At 37.4% G+C, this 26,475-nt stretch overlaps 1 protein-coding gene across 1 annotated transcript in view; it reads left to right on the plus strand.

Moving 5' to 3' along the window:
- LOC143039236 (m7GpppN-mRNA hydrolase NUDT17-like) overlaps window positions 1–26,475 on the plus strand; it is a 149,756-nt gene that overhangs the window by 57,535 nt on the left and 65,746 nt on the right. Inside the window, exon 5 of the mRNA XM_076209106.1 lies at window positions 19,841–20,064. Coding sequence (XP_076065221.1) covers window positions 19,841–20,064 — 224 coding nt within the window. The remainder of the gene's footprint in view (window positions 1–19,840; window positions 20,065–26,475) is intronic.

Here is a 26,475-nt window from a genome sequence, read left to right on the forward strand (position 1 = left end):
TAGATCTTAGCCAGGTGTCTATAAGTTTTCTGCCAAGACTGCCCTAAAGTTTATTGTGGCCAAACGGGAAGGAACCTTCCCACTAGGATCAAGGAGCACAAAAACACAATCAAATACGCCCAGGAAAAACCAGCAGTATGAAGGAATAATGCTGGATTAAATCACCGTATGGGCTGGGAGAAGGATGATATAATTAAAAATCACATTGAAACTACAGGAAAAATTGTAGAGTCCTCCCTGATCAAATAATTTCCTAACAATATTGTAAGTCAAGTTGTCTGTTTTTTTAGTGTACGAGTAGCGTAAGACTTCAAAGGGTCCGTCGTATGGAGGCTGCAGGGGTCTTCTGACGGCGTTCGTTTTGACGAACACTTGGGTGCAATACAGAAAATCTTGATTTACAAAGTTTCTGGGCAACTTGGGTTGGCGTGGATGTACGGGCTGGAGTTTGAGTTCTGTGGAAGAGTGTCCAATGTCAGCATTAAGAAAGGTTCTGATGCCGAGGGGTACCTGGGACAATGCGGGGGACCAGAGCTCGTTTTTGAGGGTACGTGCGTAGAGGCCCGACTTGAGCTGGCGGTGAAAGCGATCTACCGTACCAGTACCTTGTGGATGCTAACTGGTCGTCCTGAAACGGCTAATCCCAAGCAGAGTAATTATTTTGACCCAGTGGGGGAAGCCAAAGTGAGTAATCCAGGTGTCGATGAATGCTCGTGCAACGGCGTCCGTGTTGATATCAGGAACTGGCACAGCCTCCGGCCATTGAGTGATGGGAACTGACAACATCAAAAGTGACAAAATTTTCACACCGAATGAAAATCCGACGAGAAACAATAGTCTCAAACTGTCAGGAAATAGATTTGATTTAGAAATAGGTAGAAACAACTTCGCCAATCGTGTAATTAATGAATGGAATAAACTTCTTGCAGAGGCAGTGCAATGTAGTTGCCTCTGTCTGATGTTTGGTTGGGGGGAAGCCAAAGTGAGCAATCCAGGTGTTGAATGCTCGTGCAACGGCGTCCGTGTTGATATCAGGAACTGGCACAGTCTCCGGCCAATGAGTGAAGCAGTCAACGTGAAAATATACTTGAAGCCGTTGGAGTAAGAGAGGGGACTGAACCTGGCAGAGGCAGAATGGAATGGAAATGGTGGGGAAACTGTGTTGTGTGTCACTTTGGAAGACTCACACTCGATGCAGTTGCAAGCCCAATGCCTGGTTGTTGCTGGGCCAAACGAACCCGGACCTCATCATCCGTTGTGATGCACGATTGCCAGGATGAGAGAGGTAGTGTAGGTGGCGAAAAAGTTGGTGCCGATATGACATTAGAATATAAGTTCTAAAGGGAACTGACAACATCAAAAGTGACAAAATTTTCACACCGAATGAGAATCCGACGAGAAACAATAGTCTCAAACTGTCAGGAAATAGATTTAATTTAGAAATAGGTAGAAGCAACTTCGCCAATCGTGTAATTAATGAATGGAATAAACTTCCTGCAGAGGCAGTGCAATGTAGTTCAGTTCGAAGCTTTAAGATTCGTTTAGGTAAACACCTAAGCAAGATGTTGTAATGCCTGCCATTTATTTTACATTTGTTTATTTGTTTGTTATTATTTGTCTGTTTATCATTATCTATTTTATTATTATTTATTATTGTTTATCTGTCCATTTATTATTATTTATTATTTACCTGTTTATCTAAATTTACCTATTTATTTTAATTATCATTATCTATATTATTATTATTTCGTTTATTTATCATCATTATAATTTTTCGCATCTGGCCTAGTTATGGACACAAAGATCTCCTGTCGGCATGCTCCTCCTTTGTAATCCTTTGTTCTAATTATATATCATTTGAGACGTTAGTGTAGAGGTGAGTGCCCGTGTCGGGTACTTGTATTTTCTTCATCTGCAGGGAGTTGTCTAACAATCACCACAGTTCCTCACAGGTGGTTTGTTCCGCATCGATGTAGGTAAAGTCAATCAACGTCGATTACGAAAAAAAAAAAAAAAAAAGAGGAACATGGACCTTTTGGTCCATAACTAGGTCAAATGCGAATTTTTTTTTATAAATAAATAAAAATTACAATAACATAATAATAAATGAAATAAATAAATGCATAGGTATAGTTAAATAATAAACAAACAGGTAAATAGTAAATAATAATGAATTGAAAGATAAATAATAACAAATGAAAATAAAACAAATATTGATAAACAAACATACAAATAATAAGAAATAAATAATGTAGAATAAATGGCAGGCATTACATCTTCTATAGGTGTTTATCTAAACGAATCTGCATGCTACTAGCCTAGTAAAAGAACCTGTTGTTATTCTTTTTTTAATCCAGCCACTGTTTAGAGACATCCTTAAAGATGCAAGGCCAATAGAAATGCTTCAGGAGTTGTGAAAGAGTCTTTCGATCACCTTGGTGTCCAGCCAAAGGTGCGTCATGTACCAAACTAAGAATTTTGTTTCTCGTTTGAATTGTGACACAAATCTGATACTTAGCTTACCAGAAACGACTTATGGTGGATTTTGACGCTTACCATTTGCGTATTAGAATGTCTCTGCTCACATAGAAACATCTCGATAAGGATTCCGCATCCTTCTCAAAAACGCTTTGCTTCCATAAAGGAGAAAGACTACCATCTGCCTTTTGCTAGTTTGTTAGAGTATCTTGGGTTGTTATGAGGGGGAATTCACTAACAGCAGTTGGGCCATCAACAAAAAGGAAGTCAAGACCTAGAAAGCCTGTCTCAGAGACATATAATGCCACTTTTGAGACGAGTATAGTAGAGTGAACTGAAGAATCCGAGGAGACATTGTCTTCTAGTTTTTTACTTTGTGACCTTGTGAATGTGCACACAGGGTATATCGATGAGTCAACCAAAGAAAGATCAACTTCAGTGAAAGGTTGATTATTGACAATAGAAGAGCTCACTTGATTTCTTACTATATCATTAGACAAAAGATGAGTTCCTTCGACGGGTATTTCATCTATAGCAGCTAAGATAACTTATCCTGTATGGAGAGGGGATTGAAGATAAAATTTAAGTTAGGGTGATATCCTAATATCTGTTTCTGTGTTGATAATAACATCTCTACCCAAGTTTGACTGTGTCGGAAGTATGAAGGTTTCAAGAGTCTTTGTATCTCTTAAACAGAAATGCATTGTGAATTCCTTTGATCGAAATTTGATATAATTTCCTGATGTAAGACGGGAACAAAATGTGGATCAAATTTTGGGTGTGTTTTCAACAGGTACGTTGGAATCTGAAATAAGGGCTTGTGCTATCACTTACTTTCTGGTACTTTTTGTCTTTAGCTTTTGTATTTGGATAACTTGAAGGTCCGTTAGGTTTATTATTGTTGCTCTTGTTTAGCACTGGCCTAACTGATTTATTGTGATAACGCATTCTAAAAATTTTCCACTTCTGTAACAATAACTACAGGCGGAAAGCCATAGACGGGGGCTATATCCACGTTTTTTAAACGAAGACTCTCCCGTTTTATCTTCTCTCGCCTCTGGAGTGTGGCAATGTGGTGTAGATGAGAGGTGGGTCTAATGTCTTTCCTGGTCTTTGCGACCTGCTGCAACATATCTATGTTTTTTATGGATTAACGAGTGTTCGTCAGCGAGATTAGTTGCTTCTGACAAATTACAGTACTTGTGTTCCTCATCATAGACCCTGACGTCTGAGTCTACTATTCTTTTAAACTGTTCAATTGGGTGCACCTGCTTAAGAGATTCAAAAGTATCTACACCCATTAATTCAGGTCATGGCAAATATACCCTTTCCAATTTTGCGCCAGATTCGCTGAGTCTCATTTATCTTCCTTTTCAAACCACAGAATTTCAATTTAAAGGCTTCGGCCACTAACTCAAAAATTACGAGGATCTGTTCTTTAATATTTTTGTAATAACTATTTTCTGCTGTTTGGGTATGAAAGAAAATTCTGATGTCGTTTCAGTATGCTTGGAATTGGATTTTCAGGGCTTTTTCTTTCCCCCTCTTGTTTTCTGAGTAACGTGTTGTCGTCTGAACATCACTTTTGCCTTCTTGGTATTTTTTGCGTTTTGCTGAAAATTTTTGGTCATTCTGCATTGCAATGAAAGCTTTCCGTTTCTTTTTGATCAGTTGTTGGAGTTTATCAAATCACTTCCTTTTGGACTAATTACTTTCATAATTCTGAACAAGAACCTTTATGTAACATCAATGGGAATGGCGTGACAATTTTTCAGTTTTTCCTCAAATCAGAGAGGAGGAAAATTCTGAACAACAAACAAATAATATTTTAATATCTAATCTACTCATGCTCAAAACATTACATCAAGTTATATATATGAATTCAATACATCAGTCATACAAAAAGAACAAACACTATTACCTAGGAGGTAGGTGAGAACAGAGGAGGCTTCTTAGACTTCGAAGACTTTTTAGACTAACGCTTTTAGTCACTTTAAGAGCGTCCACTGCCAGGGACGACAGGGATCGTCAAGGGGCCGATATATAGCGGTAACTAAGGCTTTTAGTCACCTGAAGAGCGTCCACTGCCAGGGCTGACGAAGATCGGCAAAAGAGCCGATACATGACGGTGACTAAGACTAGTTACTTGAAGAGCGTCTATTGCCAGGGACGACGAAGATGGGGAGGGGGCCGACATATGACGTTGACTAAGGCTTTTAGTCACCTGAAGAGCGTCCACTGCCAGGGGTGACGAAGATTGGCAAAGGGCGGATATATGACGGTGTCTAAGACTTTTAATTACTTGAAGAGTGTCCACTGCCAAGAACGATGAAGATCGGCAAGGGGCCGATATATGACGGTGACTAAGACAATGGAAGAGTGTTTACTGCCAAGGGCGATGAAGACCGGCAAGGAGCCGACCTCATGAATGACCACACGTCTTAGTTTCTTGGTGATTCGATTATTTCCTCTCCCTCACGCGTTCTTTAGTGTTGTTTATATACTGTAGTAGTGTGGGTGTGATGTCACGAAAGAAATACCGGTCTAATGTTGCCATGCTCCGCATCTCGCTGCTGCGTAAACGTTTGAGACGTTCACGCCCTAGTTACGTATTCAGTTTGTTCTTCGTTTGAAACGTATTCCTACTCCTTCCGCTGATTGAGCAAAATCAATGTGATTTTTGGATTCAGCACATCAAAATTATCCTAAATAAACTAGAAAAAAAAAAAAACGTAAACAATAAATTTGGTGTTGACCAGTGTATATAGTTACATTCTTTACATGGGATGCTATAAACACACCCTTCCCTGACTTTAGGTGAGTTTTTTATCAAAAGGCTTTTTCCAGTGTTGTTATTTTTAAAGACAAATTGTATTTCAAAGATGCTAGATATATGAGAGAGACTGATCAAATTCTCATGGAATGGAAGAGAAAGTATGTTTCTATTACTGAATTCTTTGGTTTAAGCTTTAAAAATGTGTGTGTGTGTATGTGTGTGTGTGTGTGTGTGTGTGTGTGTGTGTGTGTGTGTGTGTGTGTGTGTGTGTGTATTTACCTAGTTGTATTTTACGAGAAGGGGAGCTATGATCGTGGTGTCCCGTCTTCATATATTGTTTTTATCTAGACTGTTTTTAAATTCGTGAACTGTTTTTGCACACACCACTTTCTCACGTAATTTGTTCCAAACGTCTATTACCCTGTGGGGAAAGCTGTTCTTTTTCAGGTCTCTTCTATAACTGTCTTTCTTGATTTTCTTTCCGTGTCCTCTTGTATTTCTACTATCCCATTTGATTAGATCCTCTCTATCAATAGTTTCTATGCCTTTCATGATTCTATAAATAGTTATCAATATATATATATATATACATTTATATATATATTTATATATACATATATATATATATATATATACATATATATATATATATGTATATATATATATATATATATATGTATATATGTATATGTATATGTATATGTATATATATATAAATATATGCAAGGCTGACCACGAAGAAAAACTATCAAAGCAGAGCGCTTTCTTGTATTCACATCTTCAGTGCAAATAATACATAGTGAAAGGTACAAAGGTGCAGACTATATAGTTGGGAAACATGGGGGACGTGGAGACATCCTGGTGAGAGAGGTGAGGTAGTACCCATGGACCAGTTGTCCATCCGCGTTTACAATGGGTGCGGAAATGTCCTACATGGTTACAATTTATACATCTTATAAAAATTTCTTTACAAATAAAGTTGTCTAGTTTATATTATAATTTTTCAGTGCAAATAACACATAGTGAAAGGTACAGAAGTGCAGATAATATGGGTTATGGTGTGGTCCAACTGTCCGTCTGTGCTTACAATGGGTACAAAATGTCCTACATGGTTACAACTTATACATCTTAGAAATTTCTTTACAAATAAAGTTGTCCTACATGGTTACAATTTATACATCTTATAAATTTCTTTACAAATTTTTCTATTTTATATTATCATTTTCAGTGCAAATAATACATAGTGAAAGGTACAGTGTGGACCAACTGTCCTACATGGTTACAACTTATACATCTTAGAAATTTATTTACAAATAAAGTTGTCTAATTTATGTAATCCTAGATTAAGGTTTATAATATCTTCCTGTGTGGTCTTGATTAAACTGCTTTCGATTACATTTCTTTCGACTATATTGTTACTATATTGTTACAAAATAGTCGAAAGAAATTTAATCGAAAGCAGTTTAATCAAGACCACACAAGATGATAATATAAACATTAATATAGGATTATACAAACTAGACAACTTTATTTGTAAAGAAATTTCTAAGATGTATATGTTGTAACTATGCAGGACAGTTGGTCCACACTATAACCCACTTTGTACCTTTCACTATGTATTATTTGCACTGAAAATGATAATATAAAATAGACAAATTTGTAAAAAAAATTATAAGATGTATAAATTGTAACCATGTAGGACAACTTTATTTGTAAAGAAATTTCTAAGATGTATAAGTTGTAGCCCTGTAGGACATTTTGTACCCATTGTAAGCACAGACGGACAGTTGGACCACACTATAACCCATATTGTCTGCACTTCTGTACCTTTCACTATGTATTATTCTCACTGAAAAATTATAATATAAACTAGACAACTTTATTAGTAAAAAAAAAATTATAGGATGTATAAATTGTAACCATGTAGGACATTTCCGCACCCATTATAAGCGCGGATGGACATTTGGTCCATGGGTACTACCTCACCTCTCTCACCAGGATGTCTCCACGTCCCCCATGTTTCCCACCTATATAGTCTGCACCTTTGTACCTTTCACTATGTATTATTTGCACTGAAGATGTGAATACACGAAAGCACTCTGCTTTAATATTTTTTCCTCGTGGTCAACCTTGCATTTTCAAGAACACGCGCTTCCAGTGTCTTTTTTGCACACACACACACATATATATATACATATGCATATATATATATATATATATATATATATATATATATATATATTATTTGGATGATGGAGAACATAAACACAGGGGAAGGCTCGGAACCCTAAACACTCTAACGTTTCGTTCGCGTAGAACTTCTTCAGAGAGTGCATGTAGAACTGCAATTGAAGTTTATGTACTAAATCTAATTATCTTTTCGGACACTTGGGCAAGGTCGTTTTTCTGGCGTGTTTTAGAATTAAAATACTAGTTTCTTTAGCTAAATTGATAAACCCTCCTCGATGATTTGATGAATTATTAGTAGAAATATATGCTGATTCAACAATTCTTCTAGTGAATTTATCAAAACCTTTATGTAGCACTTCAGCTTCTCTCCAGTTTGGTAAATGATCGAATTTTTCCGCATGAACTACTAAAGAATTAGATGTCCTATGTGCTTTTATGTCGTTTTTATGTTCATAAATTCTTTTTTCTAATCCTCTTGACGATTCGCCAAAATAAGCCATTGAGCAACTATTGCACGGGATTTTGTATACGACGCTGTTTTCGGAATTGGTTCTCTTTTCAGAAGTCTTTATTAAATCACCTATCCTCTTGTTAGTTATTTTAGCTATGTTTATACCCGATTTTGTTAGATATTTGTCTATTATTGGTGACGTTTCTGAGCCAGGTACTGATATAAAATTTGTATTATTTTTATCATTTCTCTCTTTCTTTCGGCGATTGTAAATATTTATTGCTTTTCTTTTTGTTCTTTTCAACATTCCCTCTGGATATCCAAGTTTGTCAAAGGTTTTCATAATGTAATCAAATTCGCCTTCTAGGTATTCATTACTACAGATTCGTAGTGCCCTGAGAAAAAATCCTATTACTATACCACTCTTTGTCCTATCATCATGTGCGGAGAAGTAATGTACTAAATCCTCTTTGTTTGTTTCCTTTCTGTATACTGAGAAAGATACAGTTTTTCCCACTCGTCGTATTAACGTATCTAGGAAGGGCAATTGTCCGTTTTGTTCTTCTTCTACGGTGAACTGAATATCGCTGTTGACTGCGTTAAGCATTCTCATTTTATTATTTACATTGGTGTTTTCGGGGATGATTGCGAGGACGTCGTCTACATATCTAAACCAGTGTGATCCCCTACCATTGATTCTGATGAAGTTTTCTTTTTCTAATAACTCCATATATAGACAGGCCATCACTGCACTTAAAGGACTACCCATAGCGAGACCTCTATGTTGTTCATATGCGTCACCATTAAAAGTAAACGCACAGGTAATGGGATCGATCAGCAATACACATTTGAAAAATTCTAACGATCTTTTGACAAGACTAAAAGATTTAGATTTCACGGGGAAAAAGCTAGTAAGCTATGATGTCAAGGCGTTATATACAAATATTTCCACTAACGGTGCGTTAGAAGCAGTAAAGAGAGTAATAAAAGATATGAACGATACTGACCTACCCATAAGAAAACAAGATTATATAGAATTGATAGATTTATGCGTAAATTTCGGTGCGTTTACTTTTAATGGTGACTACCCATAGCGAGACCTCTATGTTGTTCATATTCGTCACCATTAAAAGTAAACGCACAGGTAATGGGATCGATCAGCAATACACATTTGAAAAATTCTAACGATCTTTTGACAAGACTAAAAGATTTAGATTTCACGGGGAAAAAGCTAGTAAGCTATGATGTCAAGGCGTTATATACAAATATTTCCACTAACGGTGCGTTAGAAGCAGTAAAGAGAGTAATAAAAGATATGAACGATACTGACCTACCCATAAGAAAACAAGATTATATAGAATTGATAGATTTATGCGTAAATTTCGGTGCGTTTACTTTTAATGGTGACGAATATGAACAACATAGAGGTCTCGCTATGGGTAGTCCTTTAAGTGCAGTGATGGCCTGTCTATATATGGAGTTATTAGAAAAAGAAAACTTCATCAGAATCAATGGTAGGGGATCACACTGGTTTAGATATGTAGACGACGTCCTCGCAATCATCCCCGAAAACACCAATGTAAATAATAAAATGAGAATGCTTAACGCAGTCAACAGCGATATTCAGTTCACCGTAGAAGAGGAACAAAACGGACAATTGCCCTTCCTAGATACGTTAATACGACGAGTGGGAAAAACTGTATCTTTCTCAGTATACAGAAAGGAAACAAACAAAGAGGATTTAGTACATTACTTCTCCGCACATGATGATAGGACAAAGAGTGGTATAGTAATAGGATTTTTTCTCAGGGCACTACGAATCTGTAGTAATGAATACCTAGAAGGCGAATTTGATTACATTATGAAAACCTTTGACAAACTTGGATATCCAGAGGGAATGTTGAAAAGAACAAAAAGAAAAGCAATAAATATTTACAATCGCCGAAAGAAAGAGAGAAATGATAAAAATAATACAAATTTTATATCAGTACCTGGCTCAGAAACGTCACCAATAATAGACAAATATCTAACAAAATCGGGTATAAGCATAGCTAAAATAACTAACAAGAGGATAGGTGATTTAATAAAGACTTCTGAAAAGAGAACCAATTCCGAAAACAGCGTCGTATACAAAATCCCGTGCAATAGTTGCTCAATGGCTTATTTTGGCGAATCGTCAAGAGGATTAGAAAAAAGAATTTATGAACATAAAAACGACATAAAAGCACATAGGACATCTAATTCTTTAGTAGTTCATGCGGAAAAATTCGATCATTTACCAAACTGGAGAGAAGCTGAAGTGCTACATAAAGGTTTTGATAAATTCACTAGAAGAATTGTTGAATCAGCATATATTTCTACTAATAATTCATCGAATCATCGAGGAGGGTTTATCAATTTAGCTAAAGAAACTAGTATTTTAATTCTAAAACACGCCAGAAAAACGACCTTTCCCAAGTGTCCGAAAAGATAATTAGATTTAGTACATAAACTTCAATTGCAGTTCTACATACACTCTCTGAAGAAGTTCTACGCGAACGAAACGTTAGAGTGTTTAGGGTTCCGAGCCTTCCCCTGTGTTTATGTTCTCCATCATCCAAATAATTTGTCTAAAATACTTATCAATATATATATATATATATATATATATATATATGTACATATATATATATATATATATATATATATATATATATGCTAATAAGAACACGGGTACGTGTGTTCATTTATGCAAAGTAGACCTTACCGTCGTGCCATATCCTCTTGGACTTCGGCAACCATGGAGCGCCACCGTTCACGGTCCCTAGTTACTTGTAACATCTGTGCTGCTTTGAGTTGTTTTCCCGTCGCCCTCATCAGCCCGTCCATATACTTCTCCCTCTGCTTTCCTCTTGCTCTCCTTCCCTCCACCATTCCCGTCATCACCACGTCTTCCAACCCTTCCTTCCTCATTATATGTCCTAAGAATCGCAACTGTCTTTTTCTTATTGTTGTCATCAATTCCCTATCTGTCTCCATTTCTCTCAATACTTCTTCATTTGTTTTCTTCGCTGTCCATGGTACTCTTAATACTCGTCTCCATATCCACATTTCTGCTGCTTCTAATTTTTCCTGCAATTTTTTGCTGATTGTCCACGCTTCTGAACCATATAATAGTGTTGACCATATAAATGTTTTAACTGTTCTTCTCCTTATATCTGTAGACGTTTTCTTGTTTGTTAAAACCCCTTTCATTTTCTGAGACGTGCTTTTAGCTATCGCTATCCTTGATTTTATTTCCTTTTCACATCTACAATCTTCTGTCAATACGCTTCCCAGGTACGAAAATTTGGTTACTTGTTCTATTCTTCTCCCTGCTATTTGTACTTGCACTCTTGGTGGATCTGTTTTACTGGCCACTAGTATTTTAGTTTTCTCCATATTTACATTTAAACCTTTCTCCTCATTAGCTCTTACGGTTACATTCAATAGATGTTGCAGTTTATCTTCTGAGTCAGCCACCAATACTGTGTCATCAGCATATCTGATATGATTTATATTAAATCCTCCAATTTCAATCCCTTCCATTCCCTCTAATTCCCTAAGGATCATCTCCCCATATAAATTAAATAAATCTGGAGACATAACACAGCCTTGACGCACTCCCCTCTTTATAGCTTGAAATTCTGTTCTTCCTCCCCGTACCCTCACCGCTGCTCTTTGCTTCCAATACAAATTTCTGATGATACTCATGTCTTTGCTATTTATATCCACTCTTTCCAAAATATTTATCAAATCCTCATGTCTTACCCTATCAAACGCCTTCTCGTAGTCAACAAAGCAAAGATATACATTTTGTTGTTTTTCTATCATCCTCTCCATAATCGTTCTTATTATAAAAATTGCATTTGCTGTTCCTTTCCCTTCTATGAAACCAAATTGCTCCCATGAAACTTGTTCTCTCATTTTATTTCTTATTCTATTTAAAACTATCCTTAATATAATTTTGGTTATTTGACTCATGATACTGACTGTGCGATGTTTACTACATTCCATTGTTCCGTTTATCTTTGGTAGTGGTATAAAAATCGAGTTACACATATGTTCCGTTATTGTACCCTTTTCGTAAATTTGGTTTATTAGACTAGTGAGTTTTCTTATTGCAAAATCCCCTAATGCCTCTAACATTTCAATCATCACACCATCCTCACCCATAGTTTTCCCTTTTTTCATTTTCTTCATTGCAAATTTCACTTCCTCTTCCATTATTTCTTCCCCATCTAGATATCTATAATTTTCCTCTTCTCCTTCTTGTCTGTCGTCCTCAAATAGGTCCCTTACATACTCCTCCCATCTATGTTTAATATCCTCCTCGTCCATTAAAACTTTTCCTTCTCTATCTTTGATTGCACCCCCATTACTCCCCTTTCTCTTGGTAATTTCTCTAATCTTATCATACATCATTTTAGAATCCCTTTTTTCAAGGTCCTCAATTTCTCTACATTGTTCATCAAGCCAACTCTCCTTGGCATCTATACACTTCTTTTTTATTTGTCTATTAAGTTCTCTATATTCATTTCTAGCCCTATTTTTAGCTTCACTTCTCTTATCCATTAGTTCGAATATTTCTTCTGTTATCCATTTGTTTTTCCTCCTCCTTCTATTTTCAGGAAGTACCTTTTTATTTCCTTCTTCTATTGCTTCACATAACCTTTGCCACTGAAACCCCGGATCATTTACATCCCCTTCTTCTCGCAGCACTTCATATTTATTTTCTACTGTAACCAAATACCTCTGTTTCAAGTCTTCGTCCTTTCTCAACACACTTCTCTTCTCGGTTTCCCTATATCCTTTCTTAATTTCTTCAATTTTATTCTAATATCTGCAACAACTGGCACATGATCACTATTACAATCTGCTCCTGGGTATGTTTTTACCTTTATCACTGCATTTCTAAATCTTCTGTTGATAGTAAAAAAGTCTATTTGATTTCTTGCTGTATCTCCTGGTGCCTTCCATGTCCATAGCCTTCGCGGATGTTGCCTAAACCACGTATTCATTACTATTTGTTGATGTTCTATGCACCAGCTTATCCATTTTTCTCCCCTGTCATTTCTCTCTCCTAACCCAAATGGCCCCACAACCTCTTCTTCTCCACCTGAACCCACATTTGCATTTACATCACCCATAACTATCTTAACCTCTTGATTTCCACATTGTTCCATTGCTTGATCTAACTTGTCATAGAAATCATCTACTATCCAAGTAAACCACTTGGAAAAAAGAAACTAACGAAGCAGAGCGCTTTCGTATATTATATCTTCAGTGCACTGAAGATGTGATATACGAAAGCGTTCTGCTTCGTTAGTTTCTTTTTTCCAAATTGTCTACTTTGCATATATATATATATATATATATATATATATATATAATATATATATATATATATGTATGTATATACAGTATATGTGTGTGGGGGTGTGGAATTAGTGATGATTGAAAAGTGGAGAAAGGTAGGAGGTGATCCAGTTGTTGTTTACTGACGACACTGCGCTTGTGGCAGGGTTAGAGGTGTGATTAAAGGAGTTAGTGACGGCGTTTGGGAAGGTGAGCGATAGGAGAAAGGTGAAGGCAAATGTGGGTAAAAGTAAGGTTATGAGACGCACAAAAAGAGAGTATGGTAGCAATTTGGAAGTAAGTCTTAAAGGAGAGATGCTGGAGGAAGTGAATAGTTTTAGGTATTTGGGGTCACATGTGACAGGAAAGGGAGGAGTGGAGGTGGAGGTAAATTATAGATTGAGAGAAGCAAGTAAGTACCTTGGGGGATTATAATGTGTAATGAGAAATAGGCATTTGGGAATGAAAGTACAGAGGAGATTATATGAAAGGGCGATTGTGCCGACAGCACTGAATGGGGCAGAAACATGAAATTTGAGAGAGGCAGAGAGGAAAACTTTAAATGTATTTGAGATGAAATGTCTGATAAATATGGTAGGGGTTACTAGGTTGGATAGAGTTTGGAGATAGGGCTGATTAAGAAGTATTGGTATGGTTTGGACACGTGGGAAGAATGAGTGAAGGAAGATTAGAAAAAGAGGTGTGGCAGGCAGAGGTGAATGGAGTGAAACATGAGGGGACGACCGAGGATAGACAGATGGCGTAAAAGGGCCATTGAGCAGGAAGGGTATGTCTGTTGAGCAGGGAAGGGAGACGGCGGGAGATAGGAGAAGTGGAGAATGGTTGTGTATAAATGACTTGAATGGGCACGTTGGGACTACAAAAGTGGATGTAGTAGGATTTTATGGAATAAGTGAACGAAATATTGAAGGAGAACTTTTTCTTGACTTTTACAGAAGGAGCAACATGAGAGTGATGAAGACTTACTTCAAACACCAAGAGTCACACATTTACACTTGAAACAGATACAATCACCATACCGAAACTTATAACCAAAAGTCTCAAATCTATTTCATGCTGAGCAGCAAAAAGTTGCATCTGATTGATGTAAAAGGAATTCCATCAATATCTTTAGACGCATGCCATAGACTGCTTAGAGGAAAACTAAAACTAAAACCCAAAAACGGACCAGACCTTATGGAGAAAATTTTAAAGATCTAACAACAGAAATCCAAGAAAATTTTGAAGATAAATTAGACAATGCAGTATTTGAAACGATAGGAGAGGGTGGAGAAATATCAAGAAAAACCACAAGTAACATGCAGGGAAAGATTACAGAGACTTCGTTAGTAAATAAAGGCAGAATAAAGAAAATAGCATCATGGGCAGAAGAATTGTAAGACTTAGTAAGACAAAAACAAGACTTTCCAGACATGTCTTATAGAAAGAACAAGAGCATCAAGAAGGAACTATGTCAGAAAGAGAAATTTGGAAACAGCAGCCAAAACCATAACAAAAGGGAGATGTAAAGTAAAATTGGAGACGAACTAAAACAACATTTTGAGGGACATAAAAGCTAATGTACGGCATGGCAAGTAGATATAAAAGTGGCGAAAAAAGAAATGCAAAGAAAATCAAAGACAAACATGATAACCTTTTAATAACTAGTTATTCGATCAACAGAAGATGGGTCAATTATTTTAAAGATCTATTCAACGTACACCAAGAAGAAGATACATTAACGGATACACAGGAGAGGAAAAGTTCAATCAACAATGCAGTTACTACAGAGGAGGTTAGGAATGCCACGGAAAGCACCAGGAATAATGAATCAAGCAAACCAGAAAAATCATAATAGAAACTTTGAAAGCTGGCGGGACAATGGTAGTGACTTACTTCTGTGTTATTTTTAATATGGCCTATAACACAGGTACTGTCTAAAGACTGGAACAGATTAGTGATATAATCAATATACAAAAACAAAGTGGACTGTAAATCTTTAGGGGAGTGTCACTAATAAGCCATTTAACAAAATTTTATGAGAGGATACTGAAAAGAAGGGTGAGGCTGACAACAGAGCACCTAATTTCAAACGACCAAATATCAGTTATCAGATCACTTTAAAAAAAAAGTAATGGAAACACGATATTGAACAATATATATGCTTGATTGACTTGGAAAACGGCTTCGACAGAATAACTAAAGTTAAATTATGGAATGTTTTAGAGGAGTGCAACATCATAGGATTTCTATTGAGAGCACCCAAAATTACTTACAAAGAACAAGTAAGTCCAGTTGATGAAGTCTTGGAGGCATTCGAAATAGAAAATAGGGTAAGACGGAAGTGTGTCATACAAACCGGAGAAACCTACTGCTTTGCTTATGCGAATGATATTACTCAGAGGAGGAAGCAAAAAAACAAAAACAAAAAAATGGCCGAAATTATGGATATGGCCTCAAACTCAGCGTTGTCAGACAACAGGAAGAAGGAAACCTTACGATAAATGATATATTACCCAGGCAAATACCTTCACATATCTGGGAAGCAAGTTGGAAGCTAATATCTCCATATAAAATGACATAGACAATAGGATATCTTAGTATAACGAGTACGTTGTATTCTTATTCCCACTTTAAAAAAATATATACCATTCCTAGACAGGTAAAGACACATATCCATAAGGCAGCACTTCAACCAATATCATCATACGGTAGTGAAACCTGGATAATCATACTCAAGAACAAGCTGCAGGCTGTTGAAATGAAAGTTTTAATGTTGATTATGGGAGTAACAATGGTTGACCACCGAAGAAATATTGATATTAGGGCCACATTAGGAGTTGAACCTTTGATTCTGAACAGTGACAAAAAAATAGATAAATAAAAATAAAAACATGGTACTGACATGTGAGAAGAACAAAAGAAATCATGGACTGGAGACCAACTGAGAAAAGACCACGAAGAAGACCCCGAAAAAGGTGGTTAGATGGAATATGAATAATATTGTCACGGGAACAGATATGAATAGAGGAGGCAGATCATCGATGACAAGATAGAAATAGCTGGAGGAAAAACCGTCAACTCTCAGCTGACAGTTCAAAATAAGCCTATCGGGCGTACAGGTGAACAAGAGATATGTTGTCTTCCGGTAACATTTCGGAATTTTCAAGCGCCACGGTATCACTAACAATCTTCATCACTGATCTAAGCTTGGAGCAACTTACATTGCATAATAGCACTCACTGGGATGGAGACAGAAAGAGAGATAGGGAGGTAGGGAGGGAGAGAGAGAGAGAGAGAGATATAGAGGGAGAGAGGGAGGGAAAGAAATAGGGATATGGAGAGATGAGAGCGATTGAGCAATAGGGAAATATACTATTGGAGAGTTATTGAATATACGCGGAGGGATGTTGGGGTATGGCGGCAGGAGGGTTTGAGGGAGTGCCTAGTTAAGGAGGCGGGGTCTAGGTCTCCTGCTGATGAGTGTAAGGGAGCAGGTCAGTGGGGCCGGGGGATATGGGGCACTTGGGGTGTTCAAGGGTAGAAACGGGTAGGGAAGAGAGAGAAAGTGTGGTTTGTGTGGTTGACGGGGAGGGACAAATCGGAGAAAAGAGGGAGAGAGGGACAGCTGAGGTAGAAAGGTGGGTGTGTTGGTGACAAAAAGGAAGTAAGGTGGGATTGGAAGGCTCTATCAAGCTTAGTTGATCTAAAGTTAAGGCGCAGACTTAGGAAGTGAAAACTATAGACAGATTACAAATTGAATCACTAACCACTTTATTCTGAACGATACCTACCTTACTTCTCTTACTACTGCTCCCTCTGACTGACTCATGCTTCTTATTCTCTCCAAAATAAAAACCATACCCAGATTAGCCAGAGTAAACATGTGAGAATGGAGCCTTTATTAAATGTACAACATTTTGCTTGTTGAAGACTTTTCAAGTACACAGATGCAGAATAAAACATTTAAGCTACTTATACATCTCTGAATAGATGAGGAAGAGACATTAGGACACGGCATCCCACGGAGTGCAATTTAATGTCTTTCTAACTACAAGAATAAAATTAAATAAGGTGATACAATATCAAGTATGCCTCTTTTTCTAGTGTTTGAACTCCGAATAATTGCTGCTCCTATAAATTTTCTCCTTATCTTATCGGTTTCACATAAAACCAATTCTGCATGGTCCAAGTCTATTATATGGATGGTATTGTCTTGGTGTTTTGCACATCATTACTATTTTCACGTATGCGGGATTTTAGATCACGAGATGTTTCTCAGATGTAAGACATGCCACATTCTTACATGGAATTTTGTACATACATTTTTTTTTTGTGATTTCTTTGAACGTTTTACTGGTCTGGCATATTACTTCTATGTTGCTGGGTTTGAGTATTCGGGGAAGGGTTGTGAGAGTATTGTTGGTCGGTATTATGATTCTCAGCTACAACAATCACAATTCCGACACCTCTCAAATAACCTGTCTTCTTACACCCTCACCCATACCCAGTCTCAACAACAATGACAAGAAACTCCCCGACTATATTATGAAGAAATACAACAGGAAGGAAAATTATATTTACTTCTATTTCAAACAAGGAGTCCTTTTATGCTGCACCATAGCCTCCAAATCTAACTCTCCCGCCATCCCAAGAAGGTTCTAGATAGCACTTGAAGAACTACAAAACAACCAGAACATTGTTGTCACTTTGGACAAGTCGGATTATATCAGGAAAATGAAAGGCCTTCTCTCAGATACAGATAACTAAAGACCGCAATCTGATCAACAAGCGAAGGATAAGGACATTGGATTCAACAAGGAAGTGAGGAAGATACTAACAAATACAAAGAAAGGAAAATACCAATAACACTTACTTGAGGAGAACCCGAGAATACCAACAATGAGGGTCTTCCCAAGTCACACAAACCAAAGATTCCCTTCAGACCCATCATCTCCGGTACTGGCAGCGTCCCTCATAGAACTCGTCTGATTTATTAAACAGATTCCATATAATAGAATTGAGAGCCAAGTTTCGATGTCCATAGTCTCTTTATGAATGTATTAATTCAAAACGCAATCTGCTATCAAGAAAGTCTTGCTTCATATCCATGAGGATGGTCTTCCAATCAAAAAGAAAGACTGCATCAAATTAGTTTAAATGTGCTCCAAATTTGATTTTTTTTTTTTTTTTCAACGGTAAGACATATCACCAACATGAAGGTTTGCCCATGGGCTCCCTTTTCAACATAGTTACGATGTGCCTTTTCTTGGAGACACTTTAACAAGAACAATACATGAATATCATCTCAAATAACGGAAAGTGGTACAGGTACGTGGAAGACTACCTTCTCGTCCTTCCTAAAGGCACCAACATTAATGACATCCTAGCACGGCTCAACCAAATCCACCCTAAAATTCAGCTGACCATAGAGCACGAGGTCAATGGGTTCTTACCATTCCTGGATACCGTCATCATCAGGAAAAAATAACCCTGTATACTTCGAAAAATATAGAAAAACTCTCTTTAAATTAGCGCCCACAAAAAAAAAAATAGCTTTCACACTGGTCTTCTCTCAGCGATCTTAATAATAATTAATGACCCACTTGACCTATGTCCTGTATACTCTTATACCGATAACATCAGTCTCAAGACGTCCTTTTCAAACTAAAAGTCATTCTTCTAAAGTGATAGCTCCAAAACACCTGACTTCTGAGCTTCCTATCATATCTGACTGGAGTAGAGAAAGCATTGTGAAAGCATAGTCATCAAGACATTTTTTCAACGTGTCCACTGAACACAATCGTTAAAACACCTGTTCCATTTTCTTAAGTAGTAAACTACACTAGAAATTTTGCCTCTCAATTATTGCTGGAGTAGCTTCAGTAGAGTTAAATGTTCTGTACTGCTTTCAAAACTTCCAAACTTCAACTCATCCGGTAACCCTCTGTAAAAAAAAAACTATTCCCCTTACATGAGTGTGCTTCTGATATTTAGGGTGACCTGCATGAGCATTCCTAAGCTTAGAGTCCAAAGCTTTCCGCCTCATCAATGTTTCTTTTCTTTCTCTCTGTCCATTGCAACATTGCATCCTTACGAGTATCTCTTTTCTATCGTAACTTTCATAATCACTGTTCTTCTAAACTCAGTACTTCTATACCTCCCCTCCATAGGAGATGACGTAGCACTAGATTTTCTGAAACATCAAACCCTTTTCTGAAAAATTACCACTTCCCAGTCAACCAGTGCAGTCTTTCCTCTCAGTAGGATGCTCCAGAACTCTTATCACCCTGATACCCTTCCACCAGTCTACGACTTGGGCTCCTTCAAATAGAAAATCTTAAAATATTTCTTCAGTGACATTTATTTTTGTTTGGTGTTCTTTTAATTATTTTAATTCAGCAGCAGCAACCTGTGAGCATTTTTATATCATAATTTTTGGTCTTTTTAATATTTTCAAGTATGTAGATATACAAGAAAATATTTCAGAATCTACTTGATAAAAGTAGGAACACTAAAGTCCACTCACCCCCAATAAAAAAAAAATTCGTTCGCTTTTGTTTTTCCAGAGGAGAATGAAAGCTTTGAACAAGCCGCCTTTCGCGAAGTGCTGGAAGAGACACGAGTGGATGTATCTTCATGGCCTGGTGGATTCAAATCTCGTGTTCTAGGCCTGTGGGAATCAATGTATCCACCCGTGTTATACATGGGCGCCCCTAGACGCCATCACCTTGTTATCTACCTGCACGTTATCATCCAAGCCCCCGCAAATGACATACATGAGAAAGTATACGTGAGTATCGGAAAGGACGGCACTAGTGAAAAAAAAATATATTAGTCTGGCGTGTCATACTTTTTTCTTTATTGGTTTATTTATCTTTTCATTATTATTTATCCATTTTATTTGTTTGTTTATTTATTTGCTTATTTTTCTATTTATTTATTGTTTATTTGTTCATTTATTCATTTATTTACTTATTTATTTATTTATTTATTTATTTATTTATTTATTTATTTATTTATTTATTTATTTATTTATTTGTTTATTTATGTGTTTATTTATTTATTTGTTTATTTATTTTTAGGTAGTTAGTTATTCATTTATTCATTTATTTATTTATTTATTTATTTATTCATTTATTTATTTATTTATCTATTTATTTATTTATTTATTTATTTATTTATCTATTTATTAACTTATTTATTTATTTACTTATCTATTTATTTATTTATCTATTTATTTATTTTATTTTATTTTATTTTATTCATTTATTTTTTTTATTCATTCATTTATTTATTTATGCCTCGGATCAACGGACCTAATGTTGACGACCAGGCGAGAAACGGGATAATGAGTTGGAGAAGACCTACCAAAATAGCTACATGGAATGTGCGCAGCATGTACAGGACTGGAAGCGCTAAGGAGATTATAGAAGAACTTAGCAGATACAACATCCAAATTGCTGCACTGCAAGAAATAAGGTGGCCACAATAAGGGGAAGTAAAAATAGGCAGCTACACCATCTTGTACAGTGGAAAACATAATGGAGTACATGAACTTGGTATTGGTTTTTGCATACATGATAAAGTAATCAGAACTTTACAGATATTCACTCCTATCAATGAAAGAATAGCTAAAATCAGGATAAAATGTAAATGTTTTCATATGTCATTGATAACAGCACATGCACCTATTAAAGACAAAGATGACGCCGATAAAGATGATTTCTATACGTGCCTCCAGGAAGTGTATGATGGAGTTCAACAACACGACTAAGAATTATATTAGACGATATGAATGCCAAGGTCGGCAAAGAAATGAACACATTTGGACCAGATATAAAGAAGGAAAGCCTACATCAAAATGGCAATGATAATGGAATTAGACTAGCATCACTAGCACTAATGAATAACATGATCATAGGGGGTACCGTATTTTCCCACAAAGACATCCATAAGAAGACTTGGATATCCCCAGATGGCAGGACTAGCAATCAGATAGATCATATATTAATCCACAGAAAACACAGAAGTGCACTACAGGATGTTCGAGTTTTCAGAGGCGCGGAGTGTGATTCAGACCACCGTATGGTCGCAGGCAAAATCAAGGCAAAACTGCAGACAAAGAGAACTCCCAGGAATGCAACAATAAGAAAGCTTGATACCTATAAATTACAACAAGAAAGAGTTAGAATGGATTTCCAGATTGAATTAAGTAACAGGTTTGATGTGCTGAATCTCCTGTCTGAGGGGGAGGAGGAGGATGTGAACAGTATTCTAAAGAACATAGAAGAAATAGTTGTTGAGTCCACAAAACAAATTATTGGACATGAGACAAGGAGAAGAAAAGAAGAATGGTACGATGAAGAATGCAGAGAGACCTCCAGAGAAGTAAGAAGAACAAGAGAGAAGTAGCTACGGAATACAGATGACCAAGAAAGTAGGGAAAGTTTAACCTTATGCGGAAGTAGGGCAAAAAGATTGTTCAAACGGAAAAAGAATGAACACCTGAAGAGGGAACTTGATAGGATAGAAAGGGACAGGGAAGAAGGAAAGATTAGAGAACATCATAAAAGACTAAATGCAGTCAAGAAGGGCTTCCAGGCACGCAACTTGTTGGTTAAAACAGACCATGGAGAACTTGTGTATGGCGAGGAAGAAGGGCTAAACCAGTGGCTGCATTACTTCAAGGTACTTTTGAACAGGCAAGACCCAGTGAATCCTATACCACCATGCCAACAGATAGCAGGAGAGAGAGAAGGAGAAATCGAGAATGAGGTGGAGGAGCCTTCACTAGCAGAGACAAAAAGGAGCATAAAGGAGCTGAGGAATAACAAAGCCCCAGGATGTGATGGAATACCCGCAGAATTACTAAAAGCGGGAGGAGAGCGGTTAGAGAAAGAAATTCACCGGCTAATACTAAGGATTTGGAGAGAAGAGGAGATACCACGTCAATGGAGGAAGGGTATTATCACCCCCATACACAAGAAAGGAAGCAAACAGGAATGCCAAAATTACAGAGGGATAAGTTTGCTATGTGTTCTGTACAAAGTCTTCACAAAAATACTCTTAAAACGTTTGACACCTTATGCTGAATCAGCAATTGGAGAATATCAGTGTGGATTCAGACGAAACAGGTCCACAACAAATCACATACACACAATAAGGCAGACAATGGAGAAAGACTATGAATAGGATAAAGATCTCTGACAACTATTCATAGACTTCAAACAGGCGTATGATAGCATACACCGAGAATCAATGTGGCAAATCCTCAGAGAGCTTCAAGTACCATAGAAACTGGTCTCTAATAAAGACATGCTATGTAGATAGCAGATGCGTAATAAAGGTAGGGGGGAAGGAAACAGAAGAGTTCGAGGTAATTAGTGGACTGAGGCAAGGGTGCATCCTATCTCCAACACTCTTCAACCTCGTGATGGAAAAGGCGGCCAGGGAGTCTTAACCATCCAGGAGCGAGATTTGACACAGGAAATATAGGGCAGATGACGTTGTGATGATAGCCTAGAATATGGATGAGATTAACGAAATGTTCACACCATTCCAGAACACAACGGGGCAAGTAGGCCTGGTGTGCAACGAGAGCAATACCACAATCATGAAAATGAGTAGAGAAGGCGGCAATAGAGGTAACATGCAGGTCGGAACCCTAAATGTGCAATATACAGACAAATTCAAATATTTAGGAGCCCTTGTAACGGAAATAAATGAGATAGACATTGAAATAAATGAAAGGATTGCAGCAGGAAATAGATGATACCATGCTCTCTCTACCATCATAAGAAGCAGAAAGGTTAGCAAGAAAACAAAAATGAGAACATACAACATTGTAATTAGACCAACAGTGTTATATGGTTGAGATTTGGACATTGACCAAAGAAAAAGAAAACTTGAATTCTTTGAAAACACCATTATTAGAAGAATTCTGGGCCCAGTGTATGATGCGGAATCGGGAAAATGGAGACGGAAGCACAATAGGGAAATTATAGAACAGACAGGACAACAAATGCCGCATAATGTCGCAAGTGGGAGAAGGGCAAGGTGGGCCGGTCACTTTGCCAGGATGCAGCCAACAAGATGGCCAAAAATTGTAATGGAGGGAAGTATAAGGGGTAGGCGCCCCCAGGGAAGACCTAGGTACCGGTGGAGCGATGGAGTGGCGAATGACGTAGCCCACATTATCCCTGACCTACAAAATTGGAAGGAAACAGCAGAGGACAGATTGGTCTGGAGAGGCATGGTGAAAATGGTGAAGGGATTGCAGTCCTGATAGCCATTGGAGTAAGAGTAAGTTTATCTATTAATTTATATATTTATTTATTCATTTATTTATTTATCTATTCATTTATTTATTTATTTATTTATTTATTTATTTATTTATTTATTTATTTATTTATTTATTTATTTATTTATTTATTTACCTATATATTCATCTATTCATTTATTTATTCATTTATTTATTTATCTATCTATATATGTCTTTATTATTAATATTTCTGATCGGTGGAAAGGGTTTTCAAGTAAAAAAAATTTGGTCTCTAGAAAATAGATTGAATAAAATTTTCAATCTTGGTAACTCTAACCAAAATTTAAAGTTAATTTTGACTGAATATCTTATGATTTCGGCATTGTAAAGTACAGCAGCTATCCCCACCCGGAATGTCTTCTAATGAAGTTTATCAGGAATGTTCATATTTTCTCTCATAGAGCATTTTTCTATATCATGGTGTGCGTAAAAGCGCTAAATACTTAGAAAAAATAGGACTCATGGAAAACTGCTTTAGATTAGATTAGTTCACGATGAATAGGATGGAACACGTCATTTGAAAATAAATTTTAGGTCACATACCACGGAAAGGGATGTAATCAGCAGGTTGTAGAAGTTAGCAGATAAACAAAATATATTTGAATAGGAAGAAATGCTATCATAGAAGAATGAGAAATAGAAAGGAAACTATGTGAGGATAGATCCTTCATTTACACGACATTTTAGCTTGTTTGATCTTTATCAAGTATGTACCTCATAAAACTAATTAGGGTTCCGCCTTCACAACGTGTTTTTTGATAGACTTGACGACAATTGTGTATGCATATACCAGCGGCTTTTTCCCCTTTACAAGGGAGGTAGCAAAAAAATCAAGTAAAAATAAATAAATAAATAAATGAATAAAAATTTAAAGAAAAAAATCCACTCCTATTCATTCCATCCCCATATGCTCCACTCATTCACACCCTCCCTCCCTCTTATCTTGGCTCCTCCTGGATGACGGGTCATCCCTACATCTCGCCCATTGCCCTGGGTCAGAAGCTCAATGTAGCAAGACATAGCACATCCAAAGTAAGACCGCTTCCTTTAATCGGCGATCCCCCCCCCCCTCTCCGTCCCCTCATGCAGAAAAAGAAAAGACGGGAAGAAATCCCTTCGGGCTGCGTCAAAATATCATTCAAAAATATTCCCTCTCCCATCCCCCATCCACTCCCACGCATTACAGCATTATCCATACACACCCATTCTCCATTCACCCCTTTCTTTTGTCTTCTCCCTTCCTTCCTCAATAAATATTCCCCTCTTTCCCAATGCCCCTTTTACCCCATCCATCCATCTCATCCTTGGTCACCCCCTCATGTTCACTCCTTCCACCTCTTTCACTAATCTTTCTTCGCTCATTCCTTCCATGTGTCCAACTTCCCTTTCCACCCCCACTCTCCTCCTCACCCCTCGTTTCTTACTCTATCCAGCCTAGTAACCCCTATCATACTTCTCAAGCATTTCATCTCACATTCAAATTTCTCTTGTTTTTCCCTCTTATGTTCCATGTTTCTGCCCTATACAATGCTGTCGGCACAATTACTCCTTCAAAAAATCTCCTTTTAGCATCCATTCCCAAATGTCTATTTCTCATTTCATTCTTTAATCATCCAAGGCATTTACATGGTTTTCTCAATCTACATTCTACCTCCACTTCCACTCCTCCCTTTTCTGCCACCATCGCACCCAAGTACCTAAAGCTATCCACTTCCTCCAGTCTCTCTCCCTTAATACTCACTTCCACTTTGCTGCCACAATCTCCCCTTGTACATACCATCACCTTACATTTACCCAAATTTATCTTCAATTTCCTTCTTTCGCACACCTTCCCAAACTCTGTCACTAACTTCCTCAATCCCTCCTCTGATCCTGCTACAAGCGCAGTGTCGACAGCAAACAACAATTAGCCTATCTCCCATTTTTCTCAATTTTCTTTAACTATCTCCAATCTCCTGCCCATTACCCTTGCTTTACACCTAGCACAACCCCATCCATGTATAAATTGAATAGCTAAAGTGACATAACGCATCCCTGGCGAAGTCCCACCTTTACCTCAAACAATTCATTTTACAAGGGAAATGGGGACAAGCGTGAGTGTTGTTGTTTCAAAGAGATCAGTTTTTGAGTGTATTTGGAAAGTCCTCCAACAGGACTGTGATGTCTGGGGGGTTTTCATCAAACCAGTCCTTATGCTTTCTTGAAGGGGGACCCAGACACCTCATGAATGACTTATACACTGTCTCACAAAGAGTGGTCCACGTTGCTTCGACGTAGTGCTAGTACAGAGTGATGGCACCCACCCGTTCTTCTAAGGTGTTAACAAACGTTTGTTTAGTGGGGCCGTCTTTCAGGTTGGTGATGTTGATTCGCTTTGGCCTCTTTTTGCCTTGCGGTCATCTCAGGCTGCACGTGGATGCTTAGACACGATGAGGAGATGGTCCGTCCAACATTCTGCTCATGGCCCTTGTTCTGGGAGGCTAAAGAAACTCAGGAGGCACAGTTCAAATTTATAGATTTAGAAAAATATAATATATGGCACGACACAATGGACAAGCGTGTAGCAGACTTGAGCGCCACTAGGGTACTGACGCTACTTTTCCCGCCAAGACTCTCTACCCAAGCCTTGCGGACATTTGCTAAAAATAATAAATACTACTGACATAATACCTGCAGTACTAATATAAATAAAATGTACATATTACCATATAATTATATGCACAACGTGCCAACACATCACTCGGCCCGCGCCCTCGGTGCCCACACCGAGCAACCAAGAAAAACTGACCTAGGCAAACAGAAACACAAATACAAGCAAGCCACACACAAACCACACGCGCAAGTGGCAGACAGAAGTGTGGCACACATGGATCTTAAGCA

The sequence above is a fragment of the Oratosquilla oratoria genome, chromosome 26 (genome assembly GCF_046742065.1).
Source record: "Oratosquilla oratoria isolate Oo_2021 chromosome 26, ASM4674206v1, whole genome shotgun sequence".
Lineage (NCBI taxonomy): Eukaryota > Metazoa > Arthropoda > Malacostraca > Stomatopoda > Squillidae > Oratosquilla > Oratosquilla oratoria.